General features: G+C 56.5%; 6 protein-coding genes across 6 annotated transcripts; 3 read left to right on the top strand and 3 right to left on the bottom strand.

Moving 5' to 3' along the window:
• Positions 1 to 245: 245 nt before the first annotated feature.
• Positions 246 to 1,781, bottom strand: B0H18DRAFT_1215182 (NAD(P)-binding protein). Its single transcript, XM_048036620.1, has 4 exons — positions 1,507 to 1,781; positions 921 to 1,441; positions 745 to 863; positions 246 to 686 (listed from the first exon to the last, which is right to left on the bottom strand). The coding sequence occupies exons 1-4, from the start codon at positions 1,705 to 1,707 to the stop codon at positions 499 to 501; spliced, it is 1,029 nt and encodes a 342-aa protein (XP_047887573.1). The 5' UTR covers positions 1,708 to 1,781; the 3' UTR covers positions 246 to 498.
• Positions 1,782 to 2,021: 240 nt separating this feature from the next.
• On the bottom strand, positions 2,022 to 3,605 carry B0H18DRAFT_1039034 (60S acidic ribosomal protein P0). Its single transcript, XM_048030476.1, has 6 exons — positions 3,528 to 3,605; positions 3,421 to 3,475; positions 3,288 to 3,368; positions 2,517 to 3,235; positions 2,201 to 2,341; positions 2,022 to 2,148 (listed from the first exon to the last, which is right to left on the bottom strand). The coding sequence occupies exons 3-6, from the start codon at positions 3,352 to 3,354 to the stop codon at positions 2,128 to 2,130; spliced, it is 948 nt and encodes a 315-aa protein (XP_047887572.1). The 5' UTR covers positions 3,355 to 3,368; positions 3,421 to 3,475; positions 3,528 to 3,605; the 3' UTR covers positions 2,022 to 2,127.
• A 131-nt stretch (positions 3,606 to 3,736) lies between these two features.
• On the top strand, positions 3,737 to 7,608 carry B0H18DRAFT_1107713 (uncharacterized protein). The gene is made up of 3 exons (XM_048032719.1): positions 3,737 to 4,028; positions 4,084 to 4,838; positions 4,891 to 7,608. The coding sequence occupies exons 1-3, from the start codon at positions 3,961 to 3,963 to the stop codon at positions 7,350 to 7,352; spliced, it is 3,285 nt and encodes a 1,094-aa protein (XP_047887571.1). The 5' UTR covers positions 3,737 to 3,960; the 3' UTR covers positions 7,353 to 7,608.
• A 223-nt stretch (positions 7,609 to 7,831) lies between these two features.
• B0H18DRAFT_1124406 (ATPase, V0 complex, subunit E1/e2) lies at positions 7,832 to 8,156 on the top strand (the record flags this gene model as incomplete). Its single annotated transcript, XM_048034844.1, has 3 exons — positions 7,832 to 7,926; positions 7,984 to 8,072; positions 8,125 to 8,156. The coding sequence occupies 3 exons, from the start codon at positions 7,832 to 7,834 to the stop codon at positions 8,154 to 8,156; spliced, it is 216 nt and encodes a 71-aa protein (XP_047887570.1).
• Positions 8,157 to 8,648: 492 nt separating this feature from the next.
• Positions 8,649 to 9,948, bottom strand: B0H18DRAFT_858656 (uncharacterized protein; the record flags this gene model as incomplete). The annotated part of the gene is made up of 3 exons (XM_048039683.1): positions 8,649 to 9,363; positions 9,426 to 9,805; positions 9,862 to 9,948. Coding segments are annotated over 3 exons (1,182 nt in total), but the record flags the coding sequence as incomplete, so codon positions are not given.
• A 245-nt stretch (positions 9,949 to 10,193) lies between these two features.
• Positions 10,194 to 12,538, top strand: B0H18DRAFT_1039025 (C3HC zinc finger-like-domain-containing protein). Its single transcript, XM_048030475.1, has 7 exons — positions 10,194 to 10,458; positions 10,511 to 10,662; positions 10,721 to 11,076; positions 11,133 to 11,216; positions 11,267 to 11,379; positions 11,430 to 12,269; positions 12,325 to 12,538. The coding sequence occupies exons 1-7, from the start codon at positions 10,297 to 10,299 to the stop codon at positions 12,364 to 12,366; spliced, it is 1,749 nt and encodes a 582-aa protein (XP_047887568.1). The 5' UTR covers positions 10,194 to 10,296; the 3' UTR covers positions 12,367 to 12,538.
• Positions 12,539 to 26,413: the final 13,875 nt, after the last annotated feature.

Below are 26,413 nucleotides of genomic sequence, written 5' to 3'. Positions count from 1 at the left end.
CGATCCTCGGAGCCATCGGTGGGACCGCGCAGATGAACGTATATATAATCACGATAAGAGAAGATTGTAGCACCCGCTACTCCCGCCGCCGTCAGTTCAAGCGAAGCGCTGAAGTCCTTAGTACTCATGACTGCACTGATCTTGCACTGGCTCGACGTGGTTGTATTCGAGTCATGGCAACTTACCCGCAGGGATGGCCCCATAGATCTGGAGCAGAAGTGGTCTCATATCGCAATACAACGCTAGCTACTAGTGTCAATGACATCCACTGGATGCTCAGCAGTGTCGTAGTGAGCGCGATGACCGAGAGTGTTGAATACGGTGAGCGGAGGACCCAATGCAACTTCGAACGATTATTCAGACTCTGCAACCCGTGAATTACCACTGCTAAGCACGGCCTCGTGCCTCCATTTGCGCGGTGCTAATGCTACATCATAGTGAATGACAACATTGCCCTTCCAAACTTCAAAAACCCAAACATGCATGCTCAGCTCAGAGTCAGAGCCACCCCCTGGCCTTCAGGTCCCCCACAATGTCCGAGGTGGTCTCCTGGATGCTATGGTACTTCAATCCGAGCAACTTGATGCTCTTCGAATGATCGAAGTTCAACATATGCACGGCCTTCGCTGGGTTGTAGGACTGGTCGCCGGGCGGCGCAGGCGCACCCGCCGCACGCGAGGCATTGACTACAATAACATGGCGACGTCAGCGCCGTAACGTTGCGCGATCTTTGACAGTACATACTCCAGTCTTGCCACTTGTAGGGACCAGACGCAATGATGATTCGGTTACCGCCAGCCTCCTCTTTCTCAATGGCAAGCGCATGGGCGTCGGCGAGGTCGCGCACGTCAACCCAAGCCATCCTACACCACGATCACCTAGTGAGTCAACCATAGGCACCAGAGCTGAGGACTACATACCCCAACGTCCCCAGCTGCTTCGGGTCCTGCGAACCACGGAAAACACTATGGAACCAATTGTGCATACTCTCGTTGAGCGCCTCGGGCGCGCCCACCTCATGGATGGCCGGACCAAACACCATCGGCGGGTTGAGCACAACCAGATCCCAGCCAATGCTCCCCTTGTTGTTCTCGACGAAGTCCCAAGCCGCCCGCTCCGCGAGCGTCTTGCTCGCGCGGTACTTGCCCGCCTGGCTCGCGTGCACGCCCTTCTCGCGCACCTCCACGACGGACTCGTCATTCCAGTCCGTTTCCGTGAACACGCGCGGCGTCGACTTTGCCTCCAGCACGGCCGCAACGCTCGACGTGATCACGACGCGCTTGACGGAGCTGCCGTACGCGAGCGTGGACTCGAGCACGCGCGTCGTGCCGTGCAGAGCGGGCACGATGAGCTCGTTGGGATCGCCCGCCTTGAAGTGATATGGGGATGCGGTATGCTCAACGGCGTCCATGCCCTTGACGGCCTCGTCGAACGCCCCGGCCTAACATGCATGCGCGTCAATAAGGACAGTCTCTGGATGGACCGGATCAAAGACCACTAGTGTACCTTGGTGATATCGGGCACAATCACCATCTCAAACTGCTCGCCGAAAGGCTTGAACAGTTGGCGGATGTGCTGCGCCTTGCCCTCAGAACGGACAGTGCCGCGAACAGTGTAGCCCTTCTCGAGTAGCACCCGGGCAACCCATATACCAATGTACCCATTGACACCAGTGACGAGCACTCTACCTGCGGCAACTGCTGGCATCGTGGATCAGGAGAGCGCGATGACGGAGAAAGTTGAGGGCGAGTGAGCGACGACACCGATCCCTATAAAACAGGAGTGGATTGGATCATACAACGGCAAACAATGGGAAATGGGACCAATTCTCTCGCGGGAGTAAATGTCGACCGCCTGACCGTTACGGCTTCGTACGGAGCGACAAGTACCCTCGTGGCCACCTTTGAATGCGTCATGAGCTGGCTCAGCTCACATATCATATGCCCGAAGTCGAAAGCTTGCATCGCGGCCGGGGTCAAGGTCGTCCGTTGTTCCGTAGCTTTCTCACACTCAGACCGTCGAAGCTCGAACGAAGTGGATTAGTCGATACAGTAGTACGGGCGCGACCCGCGCCGTATTTTGAGCGTGCGACGATACATAGCATGATAGCGTGCGTACAGATAGCGTCTAGTCGAAGAGACCGAAGCCCTGTGATGCAACGGTGAGTCAATGTGCCGCGGCGAGAATATCAGAACCATACCATATCGTCGTCCGACTCCTCCTCTTCCTCCTTCTTGGCCGGCTCGTCGGCAGCAGCGGCGGCGGGGGCAGCATCGGCAGCAGGGGCCGCAGCGGCGGCAGCAGCAGCGAAAGCCTCCGGGTTGGCAAGCACCTCCTTGATCTATGGGAAAACAGTGAGTCACGCAATTGATAATAGCAGACGATATAGGCATAGTCCGTCAGAGAACAGAAATCTTGTTTAGACAGCATACGTCCTTCAGACGCTCAGCATTTTCAGTGTTAAGTGTAATACGCATCCTTGGACGCTATCCTTCAAAGTGTGATGAGTGACGTACCTTCTCGGAGCCCTCGAAAGTGTAGTCGGTAGCAATGGAGACAGCGAGGAGGTTCTTGTAAGAGTTGACCAGTGAGTGCATGACGGACACAAGGGTCGGGTAGTGGAGCGCAAGCGAGATGGCAGCGATGGTCGTGATACCAGACATGAAGCGCTTGAGGAGCTCATCCTCGGAGACGTCGAGGACCTCCGGAGTGAAGACGTTGCCCTGGTCGAAGATCTGGACGACCGACATACCGTAGGTGAACGGCGAGATGTTCAACATGTTCAGCAGCGTCGCCTCGGACGTGCCGACACGGGTACCGGCAGTGACGACCTGGACGTCGGTCACGATTTCGATCGTACCACGAGCGATCTTGGTCGGGATACCGAGAGCCTGGAAGAATGAGGTCTTACCCGGCTCCATACCGGTGTTACCGCCAGGGATGACGACGTCCTTGGGGGCAAGCGCACCAGCACGGGCGGGGGCAGCCACCTTATTGGCCGTGATGATCTCCCGAATCTCCTTGAGGTCGTCCGAAGTGAAGACGAAACCGATGTTGCCCTTGACGTGAGGGAGCAGACGCTCGAACTGGGGGTACTCCGCGAGGATGGAGCGGAGGGCACGGCGAACCATCGTGTTCTTGCCCATCACGACGATGCCCTTGCCGCGGAGCGCGACACGGATTTGATGCATCTGGTTGGAACCGACGTTGTCGACATTGACCACGAAGATGGAGGCTAATTCGCAGGTTCATGGAAGGTACATATGAACTCAAGATGATAGACGTACGATACTTGGCGACCAAGTCCTTGAGCTTGGCGAAGTACAGTTCCTTCTGCGCGCGAGTGGCACCCATTGTGATTGCTTGCGCTATAAGCCAATGTAAATCATATGCATTTGCACGCGTATACTGACTACTCACAGGAGTTGTGTGTGGTGTGAGGTATGTCGTGGGGATCAGCGCCTCCCTATGACCTCTGCCCTGACTTGTTAGGTGTGCACGCTACGCTCAACACCAGCGTGCCTCACCTGCTGTGCCAAAGGATTTTTCAAGGCGACTGGTCGTGAGTGTGTGTAGAACGCGCCTCTCGATGTCGCGCATACCGTGGCGGGCGGTGGCTGCAGTTTCTCATTTAGAGTTTGATGACATCTCGGCGTTGACCGGTCAGGCTCTCGTGACCCTCTGCCACGTGCATCTTGCTCAAGCGCTCGTTGGTTGCTGGCACGGCCGACTCCGACTCACCTTGAAGTTTGGACTTACTGCGAGCACGGTCTGCCTGAGTGCCTTCTCTGCTTTCTTCTCGACTGTCTTGGCGACCTGGTTTGCAGGCGGCGGTTGTGATTGTTGCGTATTCTGGCGCGCTGACCGCGTCTGCCTCTTCAGACACGCTTGACACGTCTCAGTGGCCGGGCAGCGTACACACCATCGTAGCAAGACGGGCAGCTGGGGAGCTGCAATGGAATGTGGCGATGGTGCCATCGAACCGTCCGAGACGTGGGCGGCTTCGTTAGGGCTGCTGTAGCACGACGGTGCGTTCTGCAGTGCTTTGGCTCACAACATGATTATAGACTGTCCATTACGCAGGGCCTCTTATCCATTCCATGACTTACGACCATTCCTTAGCTTCGGTAGAGAACATCGATTCTCCCGTTCTGCAGGAGCCGCGTCGATCTTGGCGCACTCAGTGTCCAGAGGGGCGCGATCATCGAGACTTATCATCCCAGCGTCACCCAGCGAGCTGGCAGCGACGACGTTGTCTGCTGCAGCGCCCGGGGCATTCAGCCTACCCCGTGTACATATCAAAGTCTCTACCCAAGATATACAGGCGGCGCGTACAAGTCCTCACGCGGACGACCGTGTCCACAGCCTCCATCAGCACGCCGACTCCACTCCTGCACCTCTGGCACCCGGACGCACGCGCACGCACGAAGCTTCATTACACCCTTCTCCTCTTGACAATCTACGAGTGCTCCTCGCTACGAATATCACTGGCTCAGCTGCGGGTCGCCTCTCCGTCACTCGTGTCCGCTCCTTGTATCACTCCGTCCGCGCTCAAAAGCTTCTCGGCTCTCTACGTCCGGAAGAGTACAGCGCCCTTATCAGGCTGTTCGGATCGCTCTCGCTGTCCGCTCTCCATCGACCATACCGTTCTGCGTACGGACACTATCTGACAGGGTGCATGACAGACACTTCTTATCGTTCGCACTGGGTCGTGGTGGATCGCATTGCGAGGGACAAGCTCGGGCATGAGCATCCGCTGAATACATCTGATCATTATTGGCTAATGCGTATGGACATCGAAGCTCTCAAGACACCTGAAGTTGAAGCCAACAGTGCCTGTAAGTGCCATTGATTTCTTGATCTCGGTTATGACTTAACTCCTGTGAGTAGTGCTAAGTGCAGAACTAACGCAAGTGTTGAAGAGAGTCGAGACCCACTATGCGCGCCTTCGCCAGTACCCGTCGGTCGATATCCACGTCCCGTATCTGGAAGCCATGTTCTCAAGCCGAGTCACATTAGACGTCCAAGTTGCGACCAAAAGGCTGTGGGAGCTCCTCGTGTGGTATCATGGCTGTCCACCCAGACTGCTGGCCCTCGTCTGGCAAGCTGTCCTCGGGCCGCCCGCCGTAGTGCAGGAGGACCTCAAACTGGCTGTCTTAGACGCCATATGGCGTCGATTGCTGCGTTCGCCGAGCGAACAAGCTGTTGGGTCTGCGACACAGCCTAACCGATTCAGAGCGATGTCCGAGTCCGGTGATAGATCAGGGCACCTCCGTGAGCCGATGAACAGCGTCGACTTGGTTCCTTTCTTACGAGATGCACTCTTCGTTCGACACACTCCGCGAGCAAGCGCTGCATCGAAGCATGAGATGTCATCTTGGGCACTTTCCGTCGCCCGGAAGGTCTTCGCTCCCGACCACCTGGACGAGAACTCTGTCGGACACCGCTGGAACTGCTTCCTTCTCCTTGCCGTCGCCAGTAGTCCTGGACGCACCGGCGGGGGTAGCATAATGAACGGCTATGCCAGGTGGGGGGCCGTGGTCGATTGGCAAACGATATGCGCGCTGGCTTCCTTACAGAATGCTATCCGGTCCAAGGACCACTCCCTTGGTGTACCGTTCTCCGACGCGGTTGTGCAGGGCCTGAACAGAGTGCTAGTTGCGTTGTGGGAGCACTGGTCATCCCTCCCTGGCTTGGATCACACTGTGCGACCCCGCGTGGCTACCCGTGCCATATGCGTGTCGTTCATGCATCTCGCTGGCCGCCTCAAGAATCGCGATGTTGTCGAAGCTTGTCGCCAACTCTGCATGACCGCACGCCTGTGGGAGGAAGGGGAGCGTGGGCTGTCCAAGTCCACCAGCTTGCGTGCTTTGGTCCACGAGCAGTTGGTTGCCCTCTTGCTGTCCGGGTCGGGTACCGAAATGGCGATCTCGGCGACTTTGGAGTCCGTCCAGGATGAAGGCTTGCTCACGGATGTCTTCAACCACGTCATCACCATCTTCGCCCGGGAGGATGTCATGCTCGCCCTCGAGCTTCGGGACATCTTACTCCGTGTAGGCGTTCGACTGTCCGACGACAGCGTGCTCGAACTGGCTCTCCGTCTAGCGAAGCAGGGCGACGTACCACGAGCCAAGGAGTACCTGTTTGATATGTCCCTCTCCGTCGACCAACGTCTCAAGATTCTCAATGGGATACTGACCCAGCTGGTCCGGCGGGGGCATCGGTTCCGCTCTGCCCACCTAACCTCGGACCTGGTCGGTGCCATGCTCAGCCACCTTTCCTCCTCCTGTCCTCCTGCGGCCATGTGCTCTGTCCTCGAGTCGACCTTGCTGTATATGTTGCGCTTTCAGTACTCCAAAGCGGCCGTGACCATTGTGGAGGCTGTCGCACAGGTGGACACGGCATACTTCTCGCCGACGTTCTTCGGGTTGTTCATTCGGAAATTACTGCGGCACAGGCAGTTCCGGTATGCGAAGCGCATGCACGAGCTTGGTCACAGGCTGGGCGTTCGCGATACGCCGTCCTCGGAATGGCTCACTACTCAGCTGTCCAAGCATGGCGCATCGAGTCTCGCGAAGAAGGTTGCGAAGTCCTCGCTTGCGACGTCGGGCGTGTCCGCAGTGTCTCGCCTCGTCAGATTTCGGGAAGCGCGTCCGTCCCGGGTGCTTGTGATCAAGGTTCCTAGCTTTGTACGGCAGCGGCAAGTGCGGGATGGCCCTGCTGTTCACCGTGCCCTGGAGTTACTCGTACGTGCTGGGCGGATGCGCGCTGTCAAGCAGCTGTATAGCCAGCTGTGCGAGGACCAGAGTCCAAGCTCGAGAACAGCTATCGGGAATAGCATCCTTCACAAGAGCATGCAGCACCCTTCGCGATCGCAGGCTCACCGCGGGGTGAGGGCTGTAAAGACGCTGAACGAGCTGGTGGAGCACCATGGTTTCGTACCAGACCGGGTCACGATCAACGTCCTCGTCAAGGCGTACATGCAGTGGACGGCTGGATTTACCAACGAGGATCTACGGGCGCTGTTCGACCATTTCGTCCGGATCGGGTATCCTACTGGGTGTGCAATATACGGAGTGCCATTTAGGACCGCGGAGGGCCCGGCTCCGGTCCACCTGCCGGAAGTCAACTCGCCCCTTTCGTATGGTAAACACGTCAGGCCGCTGTACAAGATGTTCATCAAGGCGTTCTACCGGAGAGGCGATGCGAGTGCTGCGAAGGTCGTGGTGAAGATCTCGAAGGCGGCGGAGGCAGAAGCGGAGGACTCGCTGGATGCTTGGAGGAGGAGCCGGGTGCGGGAAGATCAGAAGTTGGAGAGCAAGTTGACGGCGGCCAAGCGTATATCTAGGTAGATGGTGATTGGGCAATCCACGAGTGTGTTTGGGGCCGATCCTAGCAGCTACGTTGCTGTGGTGGAGTGGTGTTGAGGACCTCAGCTTGTATTCTTGAGAGCTCGTCAGTGTGAACTGACGGGCCATACTGGGCTGTCGGTCGGTTCGTGACAGGGCGGACATGCATATGAGCTTGAGCCTAGCATCTGTAAACAACTCATTTCCCCGTTCTCAGAAGCTTTGAGGTCGTTCACACAAGAATCGCGATGTCGTAGAGCAGATGTGGATCATAGTACCGATGATCAATCAAACAAAAGACGGTAGCCAACACAGTTGGCGTGGTTGTTGCGTGCAGGCTGGGAGGATTGATTGTATCAAACTTGCCGAAGGCGAAGTACATGGTTGCGTAATGTAGATGCACACCTTCAGCGCGACAGCCCAAAGCGGCACATGCGAGGGCGTCACTCAGCGCTACTGTAATATCCGTTCACCCTACCGCCATGTCGTCTCCGGTGCCAGTGTTCTTCATATTCGCCATCATTCTCCTGGCGATGGGGATTGTGTGGTTTGTGACTCCAAAGGGCCCGAATCAAACGTACGTTCCACGACGTTGCCACCGCACGACCTACCGTGTACTGACTACGGACTGCAGACTCATCCGGACGAGCCTGATGCTGACGCTTATGTGCTGCTACCTGATGTGGGCGGTGACTTACCTCGCGCAAGTATATCCGCTTGAGAGTGAGTAGAACTGTTGCTTGGTACGGACCGGATGAGTGACTCTGCAATCCAGCACCACGGAAGGCAGTGGGCAAGGAGATGTGAGACGGTCGACCTCGGTCGAGGCTTGGTTCGGTGCGTCCTGTCCTGGTTCACCTAATGTCATAGAGCCCATTGAGCTGACGTATATGCAGGGGCTCTGATTTGTACTATTTATATTGCCGTCGTAATATCACATCACTCGCGTACGCCAGTGTCGTTTCTACTCTACAGTGGTGTCCCATTCGAAGCCTACCACGTCGCGCTGCCACTGTTCTGGGTCGCCCAACTACCACCCCATCCGCCTCCCCCGGCGCCCCATTCTTGCTCTCCACCCTCTGTTTTACCCCAGACACTGTCGCTGTCGTCATGAGGCCAGTGCCCGGTAAGTGGATCCTCGTGCTTCCACCCATCCTCCGACGGTTGCGTGTCGTCCTCGAACGGCGTGACAGGCCACTCCGATTCGTCCGAGCTTGATGAGAGATATGGTGAGTCGTAGCTCGTCACCAGTGTTTCCTCTGGTTCCGGCGACGTCACGTCCTCCGGTAAACCAGCTCTCAGCTCTGCAGTCCAGTCAGACATGGACGTCTCCTTGGATGCATCTAGCCGTAGGCCAGCGTGTTGCGCGATGGCATCGACCATGAGTTCCATCCATCCCCCACAAGCCGTCGCGACGCTCTCCTCCCACCACAGGTCTCCGAGCTGGATTGGATTGCTGCGGGAGTCTATCATCGTGCGCTTGATGATCTCGCCTCTCTCGTGCAGCGGCAACGGCTGGCAAGCCTTCTCGTGCGCGAGATGCTGGTGAGTGGCCAATAGTTTGTGCTGACCTTCATCGCAGCCCTGGACCTCACGCACTTGCTGGAAGCGCATACTCCTCTTCTCATCCCACCCTTCGCCATCTCGTCGCGTGAAAGCGGCAACTTGACTCGCATATCCAAGCGCCTCATCCCGTCCCCATTCGTCCTTCTCCGCAGCCCTGCCGACGCCGCCCACCTCGACATCGTATCCCCACGTCTCCGCTACGGTCGCGCACCATTCAGCAAACTCCTCGGGCGTCCATTCGAACTTGTGGTCGTGGTGTCGGAATATGCGATCAGTCCGCTGGGTGGGGTCTGGGTAGCCGGAGCGGGCGGTACGTGGAGCGTCGGGCGCGGTAAAGCGCGCGTTGAAGGTGAAGGAAGGTGTGGTGATGAGCAGGAGGTGGGGTTGGTATGCCCCGAGGAGGACGGGTGCGAAGTGAGCAAGTACGTCTTCTGGAAGGTGTTCAATGCTGGGTGAAGAGAGGTGAGGATGGTCGGGTCTGTGAGGAGACATGAGGAAGGAAGGGCGTACACTTCGGTCGCGACGATGCATTCCATACCGACAAATGCCGGGTTGACCGCCTCCAAACCACCTTCCCAAATTTCCACCTCCAGAGGCTCCCAGCGCAAGCGCCAATCGCTCGGCTCTGTGGCCTGCGTCGCATACTCTAAGTCGGTCGTAGAGATGTCGAGGCCAATGACTTTTAAGGGGTGTAGGAAGTCTTCTGTAGGATGGTCCAGACGTGCAGCGAATGGCGCAGCATCGGCTGTAACAGTGCTTGTGGCGACAGAGGCCTCTGAATGAACTGTGGCGAACGACTCGAGGATCGATTGCGGTGGTGGCGGGAGCCATGGTGCGGGATTGCATAGACACGAGATGAGCGATCCTTCACCGCATCCTACGTCGAGAACCTGCCGCATCCCACCAGTGAGACGTGGAAGTCCCACCTCGTGCGTGCTGTACTTACCTCGCTGACCCCTTCCCTGCGGAGCACATCGAACACCCATCCTCGTCTTTGTAGGAACAGCGGTGGCTGGAAAGTCACCGTCAGTTCGTCACTGTCTTCCTGGTATGTCGGTATAGAGGTCATGACGGCAGACAGAGGGTGGGTAGGAGACGGGGTGGCCGAGGTGGACAGACAGCGCTGCTTTATACATTCGGTGGTTGCACGCTTTGACTTCGAATTCGGACCTTAGTTGCACGCCGCGTCGCCCCGTTTGAACAATGGGTCAAGTGATAATAGTGGTCAATTCAAAGAGCCATGCCACAAAACCAAAGGCGGTGGCCAGTTCCAGGGCCACCATGTCCACCGGTGGCCGTAAGTAGAACAGCGGCGAGCCAGCGTATTCGACTCGACTTGCCAGAGGCCAGGTGGTATTGAGCGCCCATAGCCACCGCGCAAATGGCGCTTCGCGGACACAAGGCGCCTATTCTGGACTCTGCCTTATACCGCCACCTCGACCAGAGCGAGGAACAAGTTACCAACATGTCTATCATCCTTGCGACGTCTTCGTCGATGCCGACGCTACACACCACTACTATTGCATCTGAGAAGAGTATCAAAGTCCGTGGACAGCTCTACGTGCCTTGGTGCCGCGGTTGACGCCTTCTTTCAGCGCAAACTCGAGGATGCGATTCACACCCTGGACGAGGCGGTCGCCCCCACAGCATCGCAGCTTGAACAGCAGCCTCCAGCGAAGAAGCAGAGAACGAGCAAGAATCTATACGCCACCCTTGCGAAGTACGGGATTCGAAAGGAGTCTAAGGCGTGAGTAGTCCTGCGCTGCCACCGTCCGCGTTCGAGAGCTGACGCGGAGGCCTCGCAGTGCACAGCACACGAACGAATTAGAGACCCTTTCGAAAACCGCACCGCATCTAGCTGCGATCCTCACCCGCAGTGCGACACGCACAAGACAGGCACTGCCCTGGAAGCTCGGGCACTCGCAAAGGCCCGCCACAGCACCCTCCTCGACAACCGAATACCGACCGTCCTCAATGCAATCCTTCCTCTCACGCCTCTCCACGTTCAAGCTCTCCACATACTCCAATAAACCCACTGCAATTGACGCAGTAGCCGCAGCCAAGTGCGGCTGGGTGAACGATGGCAAGGACCGTCTCGTGTGTGGGATATGCGACGTGTCGTGGGTCGTCGGGGGGCGTGAGGGCATGAGCAGAGATGCTGGTATGTTGGACGAGTGAATGAATGAAGGTAGGTTCAGACTGACTGACCCTCCATAGCCAATACTTTGGTGGAGAAGCAGCGTGCGCAGCTGGTGGATATGCACAAGGACGGCTGCCCATGGAAGACGAGACAATGTGACGGTAGGTCTGGCCGGCGCTAGCAGCTTCCACAGTGCTGATTGTTGGTACAGACTCCATATACAGAATATCATTACAAGCACCTGCCGCTATGGCTAGGGAAATCAAGTCGCGTGCAGCCGCGCTGAACTGTGTCATGCAAGACGTCGAAATCAAGCACCCAATGGTGCGTAGCGTTTTCCACTTCACGAGCGACTCTCCTTACTGGAGTCGCAGACGTCCACCCAAATACAATCACTGCTGTCGACAATCTCAGCCGTTCGTGTCCGGACATTCGCCATTCCGGACTCGGACTCAGACGAGCCCATGTCCACTGAGAATGGCGATGCTTCCGAAGAACCACAGCCCTCGGAAGCAGCTATCATCACGGCGCTGTTTGGCTGGTCGGTCCTGCCACCAGCCCCACCCCCGGAGCGACCACGCACCCAGTCGTTGTCTCGCGCAAGCTCTGTGGCACCGTCGACGCCTGCGCGAACGCCAACTCGCGCCGCGTCCGTGATGTCTCTGCGAGAAAGCACGCCTACGCCAGGGACACCGAGCCGAGCTCGCCCGATGCTGGGTCAATCTAGTAGCCGGGCCACGATACCAGCACCTGTATCCGCAAAGCCGGACACCACCCTCCTGCATTGTGCACTCTGTCAGCGCCGAGTGGGACTGTGGGCGTTCATGTCCCCACCACAGACAAACGGCGACGCGCCGAGGCCTCAACAACGCCGACAACTCGACGTGCTCCGCGAGCATAGGTCATACTGCCCGTACGTCGTGCGCTCGACTGGCGTACCGTCCATGCCTGCGCCTTCGTCCGAGGGCGCATCGGCCTCGTTTGCGACTACGCAGCCAAGCAGCCAGAACACGGTCGAGGGCTGGCGCGCGGTATTTACTGTAGTGATGAGGCATGGGATGGCACGCAAGCAGCGGGTTGGACACGGCCGGAGCGTGAGCGGGAGATCGGCGAATGATCCGTCCGCTTCGCAAGGGCAGGGTGATCGGCCGCAGGAGGGTGAGGCGGAGGTGGGCTCTGTGGAGGCGATGGTTGCTGACGTGAAGAGTCGTGGGGTATGTTTCTTCGGATCGTACATCGTCTTCCACGCTGATTATCCTGCTCTCTCAGGGAAGGGATCTCCTGAAATATGTGAAGGGGTTATTGGGATAAGCTGGATTGCGGATCTTCGGTGTACACTATTTCGTTTCCCTCGTTGGTGCTGTGAAGGACACTCGCTGCTCTGCTGGTTGCTGTCTCTCGAAGTCTTGTAATAACGATTGTGGAATTATCGCGACCGTTGTGTCTGTTGCAAGTACGACTGATGTGTGGCGAAGAGAGACGCCTGTGGTTTCACACTGGCGGCGGCTTTGCGGCAACGCGTCCCCGCCTGCACCGCATCTATTCCTACCACCTCCATGTTCGTTACGTCTGCTTGATTGGTCTTGCTTTCCAGATACCTGCCGCCATCGCTCTTCACGATGCCTGCTGGCTACGCACCGCTCCCCAATCCCCGTTCTGAGCCGGATGCAGACCGGGAGCTGGAGGATGCGTTCGACGACCACGAAGACGACGAGCACTCGCCCACCGAAACGACCCACCTGACGCACCGGTACCCCGTCGAATCGCATCCTCTCTCCGTAGAGTCGGCCCTTCCCCCAGCAGGAACACCCCAACCACCGCATGGGGCGTACGACTTTGAGCGTGAGTACGAGTATGACTTCCCGCCACCGGGTTCCCCGCCATCGCCTTCTGCCTTCGCCCTCCCGAACGAAATCGGCAACTCGAACGGCCAGCTGCCTGCGACGCCCCAGCTTCCGGAGCCGCCAAAGCCGTCGTTTTTCCGGCGAGTGGTGGGCGTGCTGCTTCCACAGCACTATGCGAGGGTGCCGACGGAGGCGAGCGCTGCGTCTGCGCCGAGGGGCGGTGGGGTTGAGAACGACGGCGTCTTTGCAAATGTGATGGCGAAGCCTGTACGGTCGGTCACTGTGACAAACGAGAATGGGGAGGTTATCATGGTCCCGGAGGAGTCGCAGAACGATCTACCACCGGTGAGCATGGGTTCCACATACAGAATGACCTGCGCCAACCTTCGCCCCTGTAGTCATACCAGGAGGCCCAGGCAGACGCTGTGCCGCCGTACTGGGAGACGACGGTCATGGCGCCGGCAATAATGTCCATCGGCGGGGACATGATCGTGGACGACCTGCCCACGGGCTCCTTGATCTTCTTCGTCTCGACCGCATTCGTCTCCTACTTCTTCCAGTTCGTCGGCTTCGTGCTCACGTACCTCCTGCACACCACGCATGCCGCCAAGTATGGCTCGCGCGCGGGTCTTGGGCTCACGATGATCCAGTATGGGTTCTCGTCGCGCATGCGCGCTGCCCAGGATGAGGGCGAGGGCGGGGTGGGCCAGGATCTCATCTTGTGGAATGCGACGACGGGTCTGCCGGAGGTCATACACAAGACGGGGCCTGGGCAGGCGATGTTGCCCAATGGTACGGTGATCGACATCTCTGCGGCCGAATGGAGCATGGGCTCGCGAGACTGGATGTCGTTCCTGTTGATCATAATGGGTGCGTATTCTCTTCTGTCTGCGACATTTTACGAACACAATGTTCACAATGTTCTGCAGGTTGGTTCCTGCTCATCGCGTCCATCATCGGCTTCTACCGCGTGAAGCGGTGGGAGAAGTCCATCCGGCGGGCGGCCGACCCTCCCACGACGCGCACATCCGCGACGGAACAGGTGCAGCAGGACGCGGAGACGCGCCTCAACATCGAGCGCGTCTTCGGCATTTACGACTACAGCGAGCACGCCGAGGCGCCGACGCCCACCACGGCGCAGCTCAGCGAGGCGGAGTCGCGGCTGCAGCGAGATCTGCGGGAGGCAGGTTTGCTTTGATGTATATTAGGTTCGGATGACTTGTTCGAGTGTGCAGACGTTCTGGACGATTGTACTACTTATTTATTTAAGTAGGGCCTTGTGCTAATGCGATCGCAGTGGTCACTATATCTACTGCTGGGAGAACTAATGTAGACCTCGCGCATCACAATTACAGCGGCAAGGTTGTCTCTGGTGAGTTCACTTAGGACTCCGCTTCCTGCGTGTATCACGCCTACAGATCAGTGCTCAGCATCCCAATTGACGTGGCAATACAAGCTCCAGCAGCAGTGACCTCAACCGACGCGAAGCTGCATCCACCGTTCAAGTCGATCATAGTGTCGCCAACAGACTCGGCGGTATCACAATTAAACCATGGGGCACGCTTCGGGCGGGCTACTTCGTTGTTGGCAGACATTGACAGTTTGGAATACGGCTAGTAATACTTCTGAACGGCCTCGCTCAGCGTTGTGCAGACCTCTTCTGCCAAACGTCGAGGTACAGGTCAGCATTCGTATCGTAAAATGGGATCAGCCCTTTGGCGATCAGACCGTGGTGACTGGCAGGGGCATCTCGACATTCGTAGTTCGCAAGACACCGTGGCGTATATTATAACAACAACATCGAGCTTCATTTGTCACGCCTCTGCCTGTCTGCTTTACGGCCTCGCCTGCAAAGCACCGTCGAGGTATAGATCTACTTTCGTGTCGTAGAACGAGACGTATCCTTTGATCCCGGCAGCGTCACTGTTGGAGGGTTCGCCGTACCACCACACGATGTTGTCGAACTTATCCCCGCTCGGGAGTTCCACGGTGTAGTAATTCGCATTGCCCTGGGACGCAGGAGTGAGCTCAGATGCGCAACGAGGGGCATGACGAATGGAACGAACCTTGTACGGACAATGCGTAGTCAGTTCGGTGGACTTCAAGAATTCCATGTGGCAATCATCTTTAGGGATGTATATGCGAGGGGGGATGCTGCCTTCGAAGAGCAGTCGCGGCTTGGTGGTGTTCGCAACTTCGACGCCGTTCACCTCGATGCGGAGTGGACGAGGAGAATCAACAACGTTGATGCGCTGAGACACAACTTAGTACCGCCGTGGTGTAGTACACAAGCTTCTATCAAGAATGTCGGAAGGTACGGACCTTATGCGGGTCTTTACCTTGCGCCGCCTCTTTGAACCAGGAGTCCATGATGGGTGTGAGGGATCGACGGCGGCTCACACTGATGTCTATATAGCAAGACAGGTGAGGTCCCGTGCCAGTGGTTGGATTGGGAACCGTTGCCTTAGTACAAACATTGTTGATAAGACGGGTTCAAGACGGGTCCTTCCTTAGGCTTCCTGGGATCAAGAAGTGGTAATGCCCGCGCAGCCCGAGGGCTTAGCGCTTAGCTTCGTGAACATCAGCGGACATCAAGCAAGTCTTATGTTACGTAGTGTAGAATTACACAGAGTGCATTCATTGCTGTGAACGGACAGATAGCAATCGAGTCGCCGAGGCAAAGCCTTCAGTGGTTTCACGCATGCAAGACGCAACAAGCATGTGTAGATGCGTAACTTCAGCTTCACACCGCACAACTAGCTATAGTCCCTCGTTGCGAAAGGTCTGCTGCAGCGAACGGGCATATATACCTCTCGAGGGAGCTCCTCGGGATCCGAGTCATCGGCTAAGCCGCGGCTTCATCCATCGCTTTGATATCCTCGGTGAACAGCTCTGTCAAATCGTTTCAGTCGTACAAAGCCATTAGTACACACTGACAGTCGCTCCCATAGACGATGCATAAATATCCCCAGCGAAAAAACAAGCCCCTGAGACGCGCTTTCTTTGTGCATGACCTAGAGGAAAGCCTCCAGTTCATAAACATGTGACGGCTTTCTGATCATTCCGTCTCACATACGTGACTGCCACGGCATTCTTCAGCTTCGACCACGCCATAAGGACTTGCTCTGGTTTTACATCGAGCCGTTGAGCTATCTGTTTGGCGAAATAGTCACGGCGCCATGGCATAAGAGGACTACGACACTTGGTGAGATTTCACAAAGACAGGAAGCGCGCAACATACAGGCAGGGGCGGTACCCTTCGACGGCTATGCCTTCCCTCTGACAGAAATCGATGATTGGTGCTCAGCATACTTAACTTGCAGATAAATCATGATTTAGTCTCAACAGCAAGAGCGATCAAGGGTCGGCCGTCTGGCAGACAAACTTGATTGGCAGCAGGCCTAACTCTCGCAGATTCTAACAATGTCTTCAGGTGATCAACGCCTTGAAATTACTGACGCTGATGCTCCTGAGTGCAGCAAGACATCAGGAAGATATCTGACAACTAGAAGTATGCACTCACTTCGCCAACCCGTACGCTTCGATTGCTTCAATCTTCTTCCAAATCGTCGGTATGTCCGGCTTCGCATGCTTCGGTCCGTGGATTAAATAGAGGCCCACATAGTCTACACCAAGCTACCATAGTGGGAATTTCCAGCTGGAACGATCGCGATGGCGTTGCAAATAACCTACCGCTTCGCAGCTGTTCTGTATGGACGTATCGATGTCCTCGCCACTGGTAATAAAGACGTCTTCGCGCCGCAGTCCACATGCGCGGAGAGGAGCCCCGGCCCCCGGCGCTTCATTGGCGTACTTGTGCTTGCGCAGTATCTGTCAGGTAGGCCGGGGTCGGCCACACGAAGTCATCTCGGAGCTGGCAGAGTTCACCAATAGAGCAAGGCCAACCGATAAGGCGTTGCTGACATTCTCGATTGCTTCCCTTCCATTTCCGCGTCTCCAAGTGCCAAAGGCGACGGTGGGAATGTGGTTCCCTACGTACATAGGTCACTGACCGGGTTTGACGCTCGGGGAAGGAACCTCTACATACTCACCGTCCTTCAAGGCGATCGTGTCCCCGGCATTGTGCTTGTGCGAGAAGTAATGGGGGTCGGGGCTACAGATTGCGGTCAGAGTAGCACGCTGGCGGCGAGATCGGTCGACGTGGTCACCTGCTGCTAGTGACTATGAGCACTAGTACTAGTATCTTGAAGGAGAGTTGTTATCTCGAACTAGATCCAGTTGGCCTGCATCGACAAGCCGAATGGCGGGAAAACAAGAGGAGTCTCTCAGATAGGTATGCTCACGACGCGGTCTCGTGACCAAGTCGTCCGACAGGATGCGCGCAGCGCCACCTACTCTGTACGAATCCATCCCTGCTGGGATTTCATTTTACATCTGCCACAGCTGTCGTGTCGGCCGCCCTGCCGGCAGTCACGCTGCCAACGCCTTCATTAATTCATTGTCATGGAATGAGGCAGTAGCGCTTAGCTGAACCTAATGCGTGCGTGAGCATTCACTCTCCGGCGAACCCTGTGTGTACTCGCGGCTGTCGATCCCCACGCAACCCAACCCTGTTTACGACAAAGATCCTGCATGCCGTCCTGAGCGAGCCGCCGGAGATATTCCCGAGTGATCGGTGCAGTGCCTTCCTGTCAGTCCATTGAATGGTGGTACGAGGGTGAGCTAATCCCACGATTGGCTGTGGCGCTCACCGCCTTCAACGTTTCAACGCTGCGTACTTGAATTTCCTCATAACCTCTCCACGAGGATGTCAGGGAAGTGCCTCGTTGCAGTCATGTGTTCGGGGACATCGTCGATGTGTTGTCTGCGACGGACACGAGGTACCTGTTCTCCCGCTGCCGTTGGCTTCTCGAAGCTGTATGGTTCGGGGGAGAAACCGAGCCTTAAAAGCTTGAATGGTGGCTGTCATGGGGTTAAGCCGGCCGTTCTGTGCATTAACCAGTGCCAATGCTTCCAGTCGGCCGTCTGGCAAGCTCAGACATCGGAGGGCAAATATACATATAGAAGCACAGTCGTCCGCAGTCGTGGCTTCGTAGCCTGCGCAGGTGAAGAAGGTTAGCCGCCATAGACTCCAGGTATAGCAACGTTCCAAACCTAAGTACGCCACACTGCTGCGACGACGCAATCTGGTCCTCGTAGTCTCCAACAGTGGTCTGATCCTTGCGAAATGATCTCCATCGTGGAGATGGGGCAATTGCAAGCCACCTGTATGCAACAATGAGGCAGTTCGAGCTCGTCATCGCTGTCATAGTTGCCATGCCGCAGCGTGCTTTCGTAAAATCGTTGACGACCCGGATGTATGGGCTCCCGAATCTTGCCCGAATCCGGTGTTCATGAGCGTCTGAGCTAGAGACATGCCGGTGCCGAGAAGGGCAAGAGGAGGAGCGGTGATTCCTATTGATTGGCTAATAAACTTGTTTATGAAGTGACGATCCGTGTCATGGCCGTGCGGGTCTGCAACCCTCTAAGCTGGCAGCACCTGCTTACATCGAATGTCGGTCAGCCCAGCACATGGTGTTAAACAACGAGTAGAACAAACCATTCAGTTCTACCTGTTTTGTATCAGTACTGTGTACCTCCCCGCCATCGTACAAAAAACGTACGCGCGACGTGCGCGTGCCTGTCTATTCGCATGTCGTTGCGTGTGCTTCACCTCGGTTGAGTATTGAAGCTTAAAGTATGGTCGTAGGGCAGCTGATTCGATCAGGTCGGCAGCGACGACGGTCAGTGTCATGTCTACTTCGGGATTGGCCAATAGTAACAATTCCGACGGAACGGACCTAAGTAGCCCACGCAGCGTATCAGGTGTCGTAGCCCGGGTGTCATAGTCCGGACTCCTCAATTTGCTGCTGCGTATCGTGGCCCAGCTCTCAGACAGACAGACCACCTCTGATGCTGCGCGTCTGATATTTTTTCTGTCGGCGTCATGATGTGTCCGCCATGTTTGGAGTGGTTCGAGAATTGGAAAATTACGGTTGGCCCAAGGTTGGCCAGCGTGGGCTGTTGGTTGGCTGTTGGGACAGAAAACTGATGCTGTGATGGGAGAAGCAAAGGCCAGGGCCATCTCGGGGCACCCGAAACGGTCTACACCACGGTCTCCATCGGGTCCACGGGCGCCCATGCGCCAGTCCCGGTCGCCTGCCCGAAATGGCAATTGACCATCGTTCGATACTTATTCGAGAACGATATAAATTATTAGCCCGCCGTCTGTTTCCCAGCTCGTCGACGTCTTCTCCTCTCCCCACGAACACGACGAGTACGACGACGGCCACGCCGACCGCGACGAGCAAGACCGACGACGTCCGGTTCCACCTCCCAACATGTCGTTCGACACAAACTACACCGAGCCCTGGGCAGGCTACCTCGTCCAGGCGCAGGAGCAAATCGCATCGGCCTCCCTCTCACGTCTCGCCCTCCTTTTCGTCATCAATATACCCATTATTGCCGTCGTGCTGAACGTTTTATACCAGTTGGTACGTATAGCAACCACGTCGGCGACAACGCGGGCGCAGCATCAGCCACTACCGTCATGCTCACCACGTTTCGTAGCTTCCCCGTGACCCGTCGTCTCCTCCGCTAGTGTTCCACTGGATACCATGGTTTGGCTCAGCAGCTCAATATGGTCAAGACCCTGTCGAGTTTTTTGTGTCCTGTCGTGAAAAGGTGCGTCGAGTCGGGTCTCCATCTAAAGTTTATAGCTTAACCTTAGTTGGCAGTATGGCAACGTCTTCACGTTTGTGTTACTCGGCAAGCGCGTCACCACCACGCTCGGTCCCAAGGGCAATGACTTTGTCTTCGGTGGCAAGCACACCGTCGTCGCGGCAGAGGAGGTCTATTCGGTGCGTTGTGCCCCTGGTAGATGCTGGAGCAAGCTAACAATTTTCCGCAGTCTCTGACGACCCCTGTGTTTGGCAGTGATGTCGTATATGACTGCCCGAACGAGATATTGATGGAGCAGAAGAAGTTTGTGAAGGTATCGCTCACGACGGACAAGCTCCGCGAGTACGTTGGGATGATCGACGACGAAGTCACGCAATTCATGGACGTCGAGCCGACCTTCCGCGTCTTCCAGACTGGTAGTACGGATGAATGGGGCGCTTTCACCGCGTACAAGACGCTGGCGGAAATGACGATCCTCACTGCCTCACGGACTTTGCAGGGCAAGGAGATTCGGGATGGCATGTCCAAGGGTTTCGCTGACCTGTACCATGACCTTGACCACGGGTTCACGCCGCTTCACTGGATGTTCACGAACCTCCCGCTCCCGAGTTACTGGAAGCGGGACGACGCGCAGCGCAAGATGACCGAGTTCTACCAGGGTATCATGAACAAGCGTAGGGAGGGCAACCCGGACGTACGTGGTGATTCTAGATTGAGTTTGTGTGACATGGCTTACCCTTGTGTTTCTTCGTAGGACTATGATGACGTGATGGCTTCCCTGATGAGGCAGAGCTACCGCGATGGCCGGACTCTTCCAGACCACGAGATCGCGCACATCATGATCGCTCTTCTCATGGCCGGCCAGCACACAAGTTCATCATCGACCTCGTGGGTCCTCCTGCACCTCGCAGACCGTCCGGACATTGCGTACGTCTCGCATCACTTGTTGTTCCACCATTCTTTCTGACCGGCCCCTCAGCGAGCAGCTGTATCAAGAACAGGTCGAGCACTTCGGTCTCCCAGGAGGCGGCTTCCGCGAGATGACGTACGAGGACATGAGGTCGCTGCCTATTCTCGACGCCGTCCTTCGGGAAACGCTCCGCATGCACTCGCCCATCCACAGCATCATGCGGTACGTGCGCAGCGACCTGCCCGTGCCGCCTTCGCTCGCCGCGCCGTCGGAGGACAACGTGTACGTCGTTCCCAAGGGCTACACTGTCCTCGCGTCGCCCGCACTCAGCCAGCTCGACCCGCTCATCTGGAAGGACGCGAACGTGTGGGACCCCAGCCGGTGGTTCGACGTGACGGGCTTCGCAGCGCAGGCGCGGAAGGAGTACGACGAGAGCTCGAAGGTCGACTTCGGCTTCGGGCTGGTCAGCAAGGGCACGGACAGCCCGTACCTCCCCTTCGGCGCGGGCAGGCATCGGTGCATCGGCGAGCAGTTCGCGTTGCTGCAGATTGGCGCGGTCGTCACGACGATGATTCGCAAAATTGAGATGCGCATCGAGGGGCCGTTCCCCAAGCCCGACTACACGGTTCGTGTTGCCTTGTTTTCGGGCCCTGACCTGCTGTACTGACGATTTTGCTCGCTTGTAGTCGATGATGGTCACGCCCCAGCAGCCCTGCGACATTCTGTACCGCCGGAGGAAGTAGATTCATAGACACTGATTTAATCGACATAGCTTAAGGAAAGTAGTACAGACACTTGTAATCGGTTCAACCTGGGTTCAAACGTTCACCTCTGACTGTTGGCCAAGTGTTGGTTGTGCGTTGGTCAGCAATGGCCGCAGGTGCGAGGGTACTGGATCGAAAACAATGGTCCCTGATGTCCGCCCATGCACTTGACGCATGAGGAACGTTGTTGAGGTGTATGAGCACTTGAGTTACAGCAATTCACAGCCACTGACGAGGCATCTCACCATGGGGCATGTGCATGAGACTCCGCCCTAAACGCAAGTTAGAATCAGTCTACATAGTCTTCGTTTACTTGACGAATATGGCAGGTGACTTGACTTTTTAGAAAGTTCCCGTAGTCAGTCGGACTGACGACTAGTAGGGGAGGAGGAGGAGGAGGAGGAGGGTATTCCATTTAGTCACGACATCTAGACGCCTCAGGGGCGACCATATTTGCTACAGCATGCATGTCGACGCAACCTTCATTCTAGCGATGATAAATTCTCGGTGTATATTGGTGACATGCAAATGAGCAGCCGCCCAGGGCAAGGGCACCGCGACATCTGACTGCGCTGCGGTCATAGGGATCGGAGTCGGCAGGTTTATCATCGTGTCAGCACCAACTGCCGGTGTTTGCATTTGACTGGAATGAAATGGTTCGCGCAGGCTGTTGGAGCAGACCTAGGTGCCAGAACCTTCTCGTGAATATTTGAATATTCGCCGCAGAGCCACCTCGGACGACACAAGCACTCAGGCTTCGTCCCATGCCGGCCCTGCGTATCTCGGCGCCGCTGAGAACTGTGTTATCGCGCTTGGGCCCCCTCCACAAGGCTGCAAGAGCCTAGTTCAATGTCATCATAACGCGGAGACTCAGGAATCAAGGCATTGCCAAATACTTACTTTTGCAGGTTATGCCGCCCCATGGTGGCCCTGAAGCTATACCGCAAACATGCAGTCACGGTGTTGCTGTGTTCCCCGACAGGTCATAGCATGTCACTTCCATTGTCGAATACCGGGATAGGGAAGCAAGTGCCACGGATATACGTGCACTTCTCTCCATCCATGACGACGTCCCTTTAGGTTTTCGCCCAATGATTAGACAAGACCGACTTAAGTCCACGATGAACACCTCGAAGACTGGAGCTCAAGCGGGGACCACATAGCTTCGATGACTTTGCGACGTGACGAAGCCGCATAGGTGCCGCCTCCAATGAGGCCTCGTCGAGAGTCGATCACAGTTCATACACAGGCAACGCATCTGCTGTCGCCCCGGCCGCCTTGGCGGAAAAATGGCAATGAACATAGCCAACGGTGGCGTTAGCTCGACCTCGTACCACTGCACTATTCTTGTCTGCACCAATCGCAAAGAATGCCTTTCGACATGGCGTTGGCTCTGGTTGTTTTGTGACGACACGCCGGCTCTCCGTCAACAGGACCCGCTGCGATGTATCAGTAGTTGACAGTGAAGAAAGAGTTTGCTGGAGAACCTTCTTTTTTGATTAGTTTTGAAAGCTTGAACGTCGACCATAGTAGGGACGGTACTGGCGGTTAGTCCACTCAGTCCACTAATCAGCAGAGTCAATAACGTCTGCGGCGCATCCGCTGCCAGTGCCATATGGGCACCGCAGTAACCAATCCGAGCGGGTGTATTGCATGGTCATCCTCCTTGTACCCTTCCGTGGAGCACGTACACGCACATCGGATATCCAGAGTAGGGATGCGTCATTACGACATATAGCATATCTAGAACAGCACAGAACACGTACTACAGTGAATCTATCTCTTGACAAGGTCTAGTTGCGACGTGACACCGAGCCTAAGCGCTGCGACCTTCACAGGTACCCGGTCGCCACCTTTCAACGGTTCTGTGGGCCCCAATTCGATGAGGATGCCTCTCAGCCCCAGATCCCAGAGATGACACGAAGCCTGCCAATACTGATGAAGGAAATTGTTCACCGGGGTGTGCGTCACGACGGCAACGAGCGCATCCGCGAGTCTCTCCGCCTCAGGCGACCCTTCCTTGGTCTCCGCAATTCGCCTCTCCAAGAACTTATAAGCCCAAAACCGCTCGTGATTCCGTTCGATCCCCCGGTGGTGGCCTTCCCACCAGGTCGAGTGCTTGGCGAGGTTCTGGAGCCATTCCTCTGGGAAGAGGCGCGGCGCGTCTGGGGTCAGCAGCGCATGCTTGATCTGCCAGTGGGTGACCATGTCGAGAAACCTCCGGAGGGGTGATGTTGCGCGCATGTACCCTTCGCCATCGGGGATGCCTAACACCGCATGCGGCCCGAGCATGACTGTGTATGTCGCGCCGGTGGAAACGAGTCCCAGCTGAAGCATGAGCAAGTGGTCCACGAAGCCGCTCTCGTCGCGAGAGCTTAGCATTTGTTGGACAGCACCCGGGGTCGTGTCTGCCAGTTCTCGGGACACCCGCCGGATAGCAGGGATGTCGCGGTCCCGGAGCCACATCGAGGCGATGCGAGACGCCAACCGCATGCACTCCGCGACTATCTGCCGAGAGCCCGAATCTACCATCCGGCTGGACTCAACGGAGTAGTACAGCTTTGGGAAACCTGACCAACGGTACGGCCGGTTTGTTACGGGGGGTGTTGGCAAGGATTTGGGACGAATGGCGACCTTGGATTTGGTCCAATCGTACTGCGTTGCGCCCTGGCGCACACGGCCTTTCACTAAAGCGTCGGTAACTTTCCGGACGGACAATAAATCGTCTATGGCCGATTTCCCGACCGACGCCGCGTTTGAGGGAGGGGTCACATCCTCTCCCCCTCCGAATGGAAACTGGGGGGAATGAATGGTGCACCAATCGCCTCATTCACGTCGCTGTAGTGTAATTCTTGCACATTCCTGATGATGCCCGGCCTGATCTTGTATTCCACGATGTTCCCCTCTGTATCGATCTTACCACTGAATGTCATGACGCGTTGCACCCCAACCTGCCCTAGGCTTAGCTCGCGTAGCTCCGGTATGTCGGGAAGCATGGGGATGGAACCATCGGGATAGTACAATGACTCCATACTGGCAAGGGCCTCCCGCGCAATCCTGTGCGTAGGCGGAAGCACGGACGTCGGGTCCGCGATGTGTACGTGCAGCCACGTACGGCCAGGCTCGGAGGGAACCGCTTCTACGGAAAAGCCATCGTCGAGTTCTTCTGCGTCCGCATCGTCGATGACATAGACCGGCATGTCGCCGAAGTCGTGTCGCAGATGATCGACCAGGTCGCGTGAATAGAAATCTTCAGGACCCAGCGGCAACGACGATGCTGGACGCGTAGAGGACGTGTTCGCTCGTGACGATGAAGGTTGACCACGTGTAAGCTCGCTCTTGAGCAATGACAGTCCACTGATACCAGTAGACGGTTGTGTGCGGTCGACAGGATCTTGCCACGGCGGTATCACGCCGAGTTCGACGAGGAAAGGGTAGACAGTACGTTGTCCATAGTCGTCGGAATCGTATAGACCAGTTTTCTTCATGATGTGCGTTTGCGATAGCAGGAACGGATCCCTTTGGGTCATCCGATTGTTACGGAGCGAAGAGCACAAGAAACGAATGATGAGCATGTCAGCAGGCTTGAACGTAGTGTTGTCATCGGTTTGATAAGAGGGCGGTTGTGACCATGTCTCCCGCGCCCGTTTCCGTGCCGCCCGGATTAGGATCTTGGCCTTCTCCACGAAGCTATCCATGACGGGGTCTCTCCGTGCGACCATTTCGTCGACGGCGTCGATGGTATCGACATCGCGCTTTGACCGTACCTCGAACGCCGGTCTCTCCAAGAAATTTGACACCTCCGCCGAAAAGTATTTGCACTTCTCAAAGAGGTACTTGTGGACAGCCCACTTCGTCAACAAGGGGTCCCGCGACTTCGAAGTTACGAGGCGTGCGGCTTCTTCCACCGTCACTGAAGTAGCCTGCTCAGGGTCTGGATGCCTGAGCTGTTCATATATACCTCGGAGCTGATGGTGTAGCTCCTTTACAGTCTGTTCCACCGCGATCTCGAGGTTCCGCAGACGTTTGAGAACACTGACACGGGCAGCGATCTCGCTCTCGTTGAGGAGTGTCGCTTGTTTAGATCCACATCGTGCGATGAGGTCACGCTCGACGAAGCCAGGGATGTATAGCATCACGTCGCTGTCCTGATGCGGCCATAACTCGCCACCACTGAGCAGTGAGTATGTCATCCATCGGCCGTTTTCGGGTATGGTTTGGACTACCACTCCATGGTAAACGCTTTCACTCCTGCAGAATGGGTCAGCATAGAGCTCATGATGCATGGCATTTGTGGACGTTACCTGCGGATCTCGACGAGTGAACCAGGCTCAAAATTGAGCGACCTGCCCGGCTCTGGGTCGGGGGAAATGTTTTGATGGGCAAGGAGCATCTGCAACTCGGGAGTGGGTGCCTTCAATGGATTCGCGGCGCTCTTCACTGCTGCCGTCAACCTGCGAGTCTCACCCTCGTGATGCTGCGGGTGTCCCCAACCGACTTTATTCTGCTTCTTCGCAGCAGCGGCAACAAGACCTTTGGCGGCAAGCTCTACCTTGTCGTATGTCTTCTTCGAGAGCGCCTCGCCAGGAGGCTTGCGGTTTCGGGCGACGTTCGATGCATGGCGTTGAGTGGTTCGACCGAGAGCGGCCGAGCTGGTAGACGCGATGTCTGCGAGACGAGAGGCGCTACGCCGATGCATACAGGATGAAAAGGGGTCCGTAGGTGCTCCTGTCCGAGCTAGCCTGATAATGTACGAGCGTATAGGCGTGTCAACAGAGTAACGTCTAATTGCCGAATCAAGCTGACCTATAAAACCAGCTTGTTGCCCGTTGAATGCAACCAAAAAGAAGACTTCCGTCAAGCAAGAACGCAGGACCGAGACGGAGAGACGGGCTCTGGAGTTGTAGGAGCCAAGTACGGACAAGTCGGCGGTCAGCCTGAGACTCTGTCACTTCCCTGCACTTTTCGCGGACGCGTACGGTCACGTGCACCGTATTCTCGCTGTTTTCGAGGCGCAATAATGTTCCTCAGAGACCTGTACCACTACCCACTTGCGTATTCCCGGAGCTAAATAAGACACCTTAGCTTCTGCTTCACGATACCAACATATCAGCACGATGTTCAAACGCGTTGCGCGACGTCAGGAGAGGCAGGAGCGC

This window comes from Fomitopsis serialis (genome assembly GCF_022376445.1).
Source record: "Fomitopsis serialis strain Sig1Antser10 chromosome Unknown B0H18scaffold_122, whole genome shotgun sequence".
In the NCBI taxonomy this organism is placed as follows: domain Eukaryota; kingdom Fungi; phylum Basidiomycota; class Agaricomycetes; order Polyporales; family Fomitopsidaceae; genus Fomitopsis; species Fomitopsis serialis.
The sequence above is the reverse complement of the archived record's forward strand: the minus strand, read 5'-3'. Positions and strand labels throughout refer to the sequence as shown.

Excerpts from the sequence above, each read along its gene's own strand:
- B0H18DRAFT_1215182 (XM_048036620.1), bottom strand. The coding sequence starts at position 1,707 with ATGCCAGCAGTTGCCGCAGGTAGAGTGCTCGTCACTGGTGTCAATGGG. Across the intron at positions 1,442-1,506 it reads TTGTGCCCGATATCACCAAG|GCCGGGGCGTTCGACGAGGC; the intron begins GTACACTAGTGG and ends CATGCATGTTAG. Across the intron at positions 864-920 it reads AAGCAGCTGGGGACGTTGGG|GATGGCTTGGGTTGACGTGC; the intron begins GTATGTAGTCCT and ends ATCGTGGTGTAG.
- B0H18DRAFT_1039034 (XM_048030476.1), bottom strand. The coding sequence starts at position 3,354 with ATGGGTGCCACTCGCGCGCAGAAGGAACTGTACTTCGCCAAGCTCAAG. Across the intron at positions 3,236-3,287 it reads GGACTTGGTCGCCAAGTATC|CCTCCATCTTCGTGGTCAAT; the intron begins GTACGTCTATCA and ends CCTGCGAATTAG. Across the intron at positions 2,342-2,516 it reads CTTTCGAGGGCTCCGAGAAG|ATCAAGGAGGTGCTTGCCAA; the intron begins GTACGTCACTCA and ends GTTTTCCCATAG.
- B0H18DRAFT_1107713 (XM_048032719.1), top strand. The coding sequence starts at position 3,961 with ATGTGGCGATGGTGCCATCGAACCGTCCGAGACGTGGGCGGCTTCGTT. Across the intron at positions 4,029-4,083 it reads AGGGCTGCTGTAGCACGACG|GGCCTCTTATCCATTCCATG; the intron begins GTGCGTTCTGCA and ends TCCATTACGCAG. Across the intron at positions 4,839-4,890 it reads AGTTGAAGCCAACAGTGCCT|TGCTAAGTGCAGAACTAACG; the intron begins GTAAGTGCCATT and ends TCCTGTGAGTAG.
- B0H18DRAFT_1039025 (XM_048030475.1), top strand. The coding sequence starts at position 10,297 with ATGGCGCTTCGCGGACACAAGGCGCCTATTCTGGACTCTGCCTTATAC. Across the intron at positions 11,380-11,429 it reads TCGAAATCAAGCACCCAATG|ACGTCCACCCAAATACAATC; the intron begins GTGCGTAGCGTT and ends CTGGAGTCGCAG. Across the intron at positions 12,270-12,324 it reads CTGACGTGAAGAGTCGTGGG|GGAAGGGATCTCCTGAAATA; the intron begins GTATGTTTCTTC and ends CTGCTCTCTCAG.